The 5,587-nt window shown below is 36.0% G+C and overlaps 1 protein-coding gene across 2 annotated transcripts; it reads left to right on the plus strand.

Annotated features, from left to right (window-relative positions):
• The first annotated feature begins 1,616 nt into the window (after nt 1-1,616).
• LOC110895815 (probable DNA double-strand break repair Rad50 ATPase) lies at nt 1,617-3,832 on the plus strand. 2 transcript variants are annotated; one of them, XM_022143176.2, is made up of 4 exons: nt 1,617-2,084; nt 3,168-3,278; nt 3,353-3,433; nt 3,514-3,832. In XM_022143176.2, the coding sequence occupies exons 1-4, from the start codon at nt 1,839-1,841 to the stop codon at nt 3,589-3,591; spliced, it is 516 nt and encodes a 171-aa protein (XP_021998868.1). In that variant the 5' UTR covers nt 1,617-1,838; the 3' UTR covers nt 3,592-3,832. The 2 variants fall into 2 exon arrangements, with proteins under 2 accessions (XP_021998868.1, XP_021998869.1); XM_022143177.2 differs by having other exon boundaries at nt 1,620-2,084; nt 3,517-3,832.
• The last annotated feature ends 1,755 nt before the right edge of the window (nt 3,833-5,587 follow it).

The following is a 5,587-nucleotide window of genomic DNA, read 5'->3' on the forward strand; positions in this document are numbered from 1 at the left end:
TTAGTCTTGCCACCATTTACAATTGGCAACTTCGTCAACTCAACGTTAATAATGCCTTCTTAAATGGACACCTAACCGAAACATTTTTTATGGAACAACCACCGGGCTTTGTAAATGATAAATTTCCGAACCATGTGCGTCGACTCAAACGTGCTCTCTATGGTCTAAAACAAGCACCTCGTGCTTGGTTTCAATGCTTGAGCACATTCCTCATCTCTCTCGGTTTCACTTGTAGTCGGTCCGATCCGTCACTTTTTGTGTACAAAACCGACTCGACACTTCTTTATCTTCTTGTCTACGTAGACGATATCATTTTAACGGATAACAATCCTCAAGTTATAAATAACTTCACATCTCATCTACATCAGGAATTTAAAATCAAAGACCTTGGACACTTGAATTATTTTCTAGGGCTTGAAGTAATTCAAAATTCATCTGGTCTTTTTCTGAGTCAAGCCAAATACGCCTATGACATTCTTGCTCGTGTGGGTCGTCTTGAAGCCAAGCCCGTAGCCACTCCTCTCACTACCGGCAGGCCATTTCATGACCCCACCTTATATCGCTCGTTGGTCGGTGCGCTTCAATACCTCACTATAACAAGGCCGAATCTCTCATATGCTGTAAACCAAGCCAGTCAATATCTTCAAAATCCCACCACCACACACTTTCAATTTGTCAAAAGAATCTTACGTTATGTTAAAGGTACTTTGTCCTTTGGTTTAATTTTTGACAGGCCTATTAAAACAGCTTTGGTTGGATACTCCGATGCCAACTGGGCACGTTGCATTGAAACCTGACGATCAACCTATGGCTACTCTATTTACTTAGGATGGAACTTGGTATCTTGGAGTGCAAAGAAACAACCAACCGTGTCACGTTCCAGCTGCGAGTCTGAGTATAGAGAGCTATGGCCAACACCGCTTCCGAGACCATATGGATAACCCACTTGTTACGAGAACTGCATGCTCTGCCTCCTGATCACCCAACACTTTTACGTGATAACAAAAGTGCATTATTTTTATCTGAAAATCCGGTATCACATAAAAGGGCCAAATACATTGATATAGACTACCATTTTGTTCGAGAATTGGTCTCTGCTGGTCGTTTATGCACCAAATTTGTTCCTACCAACCTCCAGGTAGCTGGCATCTTCACAAAGAGTCTACCTCGACCTCTCTTCGAGAAATTTAGAACGAACCTTCATGTTGGACCCCTACCTATTCGCTTGAAGGGGATAATAGCCGCCAAGATTAAATCTACAAAACTAACTTCCTAGTTTAAATTTATTTGACCAGTCAAGTGTTGTTATGGTCAGTCAAGAGTTGTTGTAACTACTCCTAGATTTAGGTTCATTCTTGTGTATTTAAGTTATAATTTGTTTAATTAAAAATTAGGATCTTTCATTCTTTCAGTAATTCATGACCTCTTGAGCAAAATAAAAATAAAATTAAAAAGGACAATTTCAAATTTGTTGTCGAACAACCCATGGAATTTCAAGTAGGTAGGGCCCACATTTCCTGAATATTCATATCAAAATCTTTCCGTTGGAGATGCATGGGTAATTCGGTCATTTCAGTCTTGTAACCTATACATACATACATACACACCTCATCTTTGGTCATATAAACAAACAGGCTAGCAACATTTTTGCTTTCCTTTTGGTTTTGTGGGGCAACCAAGCTTGCAACTTTAAGCATCAAATTCTGCCGTAACCATTCGACCCAGGTGAGAACAAACCAAAACAAGAAAAAATTAGAGAAATTAAGAGACGACGGAGGAGGGTTTTTTGCTTTTTCTGGTTGAAGAAGAGGAGCGTAAAAGAACCAGAAAAACAACAAATGGCGACTCTAAATCAGCCTCACGAGCAGCTTCAAACACTGATGCAAGCTAGTCAAATGTCAGGGAGTTTCAGTTTCAGCGGGTTGATGTCTAAAGAAGATGAAGAGATGTCTCAATCTGCTCTTTCTACTTTCAAGGCCAAAGAAGAAGAGATCGAGAAGAAGAAATTGGAGGTTAAAGAACGGGTTCAAGCTCAGTTGGGTCGGATTGAAGAAGAAACCAGACGTTTAGCTTCCATTCAAGAGGTTTGACCTCGTTTTTTTTTTTTTTTTTTTCAAATTATATGCATGTTTTAGACTTTAATTTTTGCTAAAATTAAATTAGGGTTTCGTCTTCTTTTTAGGGTTAATTTCTGTTTTTTCTTTATAGATCGAAAGTTGGTTAAATTAAATTAAACTAATAATAATATGTAAATCTGAATTTTTGATTTTCTTTTTTTTTTTTTTAATGAAAATTTGTTTTCTTTGTGGGTAAGATCTGCTCTCTTTGTATTTACTTTTAGAAGATATTGAATAAAATTGTTTTAGGGTTAATTTCTGCAGATTTTAAGGGTTTTTTCAGGACTAATTTGAGATTTAAGTGAGTGTTCAAATTTGTGATAGATCTATGCAAATTTATGTTGTAGCAATTTGAACTTCTTCTGATCGGAAGATCATATCTTTAACTTTATTCCCCTTTTGCCCTTCGATAATACCCCCACCCCACCCACAACACTAGAAAATAATCACTTTTGATTCTTGATGCTTTATGTTTGAAGTTTGAAATTTAAAATGAAGACCTTTTGACAAAAACCATTAAAAAGTCAAAAATGGGGTTCTTCTTTAATGATTGAAAGAGTAGGTTATCCAACTTTAGACTACAATATTAATCAAGTCATCAAAGAGGTGTTGCGTTTACGTTATAACTGATTATTGCGACTTTAAATTCCAAAATAATCAGTTGTCAAGGATATTGTTTGAAAACCGGTTTCCAAACACATGTCAATGACCGAGTTGTGTTTCACTTGGTTTTGACAACTTCCTAAACGGGTCACCTTGCATGGGTCATCTTGTAGACGAATAGGGCTAAAGATGGCGTTATCTAAACGAATTTAATCTTCCATTTTATAGATGAATTTAAAGATGTTATATACACAAATACAAAAAGAAACTAACCACCCACTTTAAACCATCTTGGTCAATTCTCATGATGATGAGGAGTTGCCTTAAACATGAAAAAGAGTTATCAGTGTGTTAGGTGATATTGAAGTTGGTGGTTAAAGAAAGAGTACATAATGAATGGTCATCGACATCTATTTTTAAAACTAAATCATGGCAATCCATTGTCAGGAACTGGACGCTCTTACAGATCCAATGAAGAAAGAAGTAACACTTGTTCGTAAGAAGATTGATACGGTCAACAAAGAGTTGAAGCCACTCGGACACACCTGCCAGAAAAAGGTATGCTGCAATAAACTAACTCCCCTTCCACATTCATCAATTTCGAAATGGTAAAACCGCCTTTTTGTTTGCAGGAGAGGGAGTATAAGGAAGCGCTGGATGCTTTTAATGAAAAGAACAAGGAAAAAGTACAACTAATTACAAGATTAATGGAGGTTAGTGTTAAAATTCATTGGGAAAACATCATGAAGGAATAAAAATAGAAAACTGAGTGTGTTTATGTGTTTATGTTAAGCAGCTGGTGAGCGAAAGCGAGAAGGAGAGGATGAAGAAGCTGGAGGAGCTGAGCAAGAGCATCGAAACCATACAATAAGTTAATGATGGGGTTTGTTAATCTGGTAATTAGGTTTGTATGATGAAGGTTTGGTTGGGATTTGTGTGGGTGTTTAGTTTAATCTGGTTAAAACAGGTTTGTTTTTGGTTTCTTTATCCTAATTATTATTCTTTTTTCTTCATGTATCAAGTAAAGTAGTAGTTATCTTTTACACTGTGAATGGAAAAATAACATCATGTGTGGGTTTGAGAATTATTGGTCGATTGAACCGTTGTTTTTATTTGGGCTAAATAGCACTTTTCGTCCTTTATGTTTAAACGTTTCATCAGGCGCTGTCCTTTAACTATCAAAATTACACTGACTGTCCTTTATGTTTACAGGCGGTGTCCTTTCTCTATAACTTAGTTAATTTTTCTTGTTAAGTCTGCTCATGTGCAAGTGCAAAACACGTGGGGGCAATTTCGTCCTTTTAATTAAAAAGTATTATATTGTTTTTTAGATAGATTTTTTTGCTGGAAAAATGAAGAACATCAAGAACATGATGAATAAGAACCTAGAAATTCATAAAATGTTTAAAATCAATAACCTAACTGAACCTTCCCCCACCACCCGGTCATAACCTAGTGTTTGTCAAGTGACTTGTAATGATTCTTTGCATAAATTGCAGCCCAAACCTTCTTAAAATGTGATCAACATCTTGTCTAGTCCTCTTGTTTTTGTTTCAAACGGGTCAATATAATAGGCAATGCAAGAGACGGATTTTTTGGTAATATATCCATCACATCGAGACCATGATCACCATATAAACATCAGTTGATTAAAAAGGATGAACAATAGATAACTAACATCTAAAACCATTAAAAAATTTAAGCCAACAATCATCTAGCCTCCAATCAATTGTACCATATGCTCTAAAGTAGGTTGATAAAAGATATGGCAAGTTGAAACAAACTCCCATTCATTGACTATGGCAAGGCCAATGTTATGTTTAAAATAAGTTTTGAGGCAGCTGCAACAATAGTTAATTATCCACACCCACTACCAGTAGCCACCACAATAATAATAGTCCATTGTTTACCATTGATGAACATTCATTTACATAACCTTCCAAACTCAAAAGTGCTCTTTATACAACTATGATCACCAACACATAGGTACACAAATGAGGAATTTAATTACATAAAATCATGAATAGTTCATGCCTGCAAAAACACATATCACTACTCACATGATAATGTGGTTCATTAGTCATACCATTACATTATCATGAGCCTCTGATCGAAGCAAATTAAATCTTAACAACGTTGACAATCGGAGACAATCACATAAATCTGCATTTTGCAAGTAACAAACTACTTTTGTTATTGACAGAAATTTCTAATTCCTAATAATTGTTAAAGACAATGGTATGATGATCAAAAATGACAAACAACGAGATATGAACACAAAGTATAGCGACAAAACAAGGTGACAAATCTTTTATTAACCCAAACCAAAAGATTCACCCTCCAAAATCACAATGATCTTACAAATGTAAGATTTGAGCAATACAGAAATACAAAGATGTCTTGATGATCATCAACCGATGATCATCTATACCAAACAACAACAATAATCTCTCAAGCACAGATGAGAGAACACTGAGATGCGAAGATACACAGAAAACCCTAATCGCTATATAGAGAGAGTGACAGAGTGAAATTGGGGGTGAATCATGAACGAATGACTGAGATCCACCCTTTTATATGTCTGCGTAGCCAATATTACACATTAGTCCAAAACTTCAGAAGATGATGATCACAGTCCCTTAGAAGTTGCACTTTGCCCCCTCCAGTTTGCCCAACTATATAATCTGTTGCAACAACTAACAACTTATTAACAACAAGGCCCACTGGCCCAACATCATAACAAAAACACATGAGCCCATCAGATAGAAACAATTAAACTCAAATGAATGATAACAGCCCAAGTCTTTTATTTCAACACGCCCTTCATTCATAGGGTTTAAACAAGTTAACCAAGCTAAGTTTATTAC

The sequence above is a fragment of the Helianthus annuus genome, chromosome 12 (assembly GCF_002127325.2).
Source record: "Helianthus annuus cultivar XRQ/B chromosome 12, HanXRQr2.0-SUNRISE, whole genome shotgun sequence".
NCBI classification, from domain to species: domain Eukaryota; kingdom Viridiplantae; phylum Streptophyta; class Magnoliopsida; order Asterales; family Asteraceae; genus Helianthus; species Helianthus annuus.

Excerpts from the sequence above, each read along its gene's own strand:
- LOC110895815 (XM_022143176.2), top strand. The coding sequence starts at position 1,839 with ATGGCGACTCTAAATCAGCCTCACGAGCAGCTTCAAACACTGATGCAA. Across the intron at positions 2,085-3,167 it reads GTTTAGCTTCCATTCAAGAG|GAACTGGACGCTCTTACAGA; the intron begins GTTTGACCTCGT and ends ATCCATTGTCAG. Across the intron at positions 3,434-3,513 it reads TAATTACAAGATTAATGGAG|CAGCTGGTGAGCGAAAGCGA; the intron begins GTTAGTGTTAAA and ends GTTTATGTTAAG.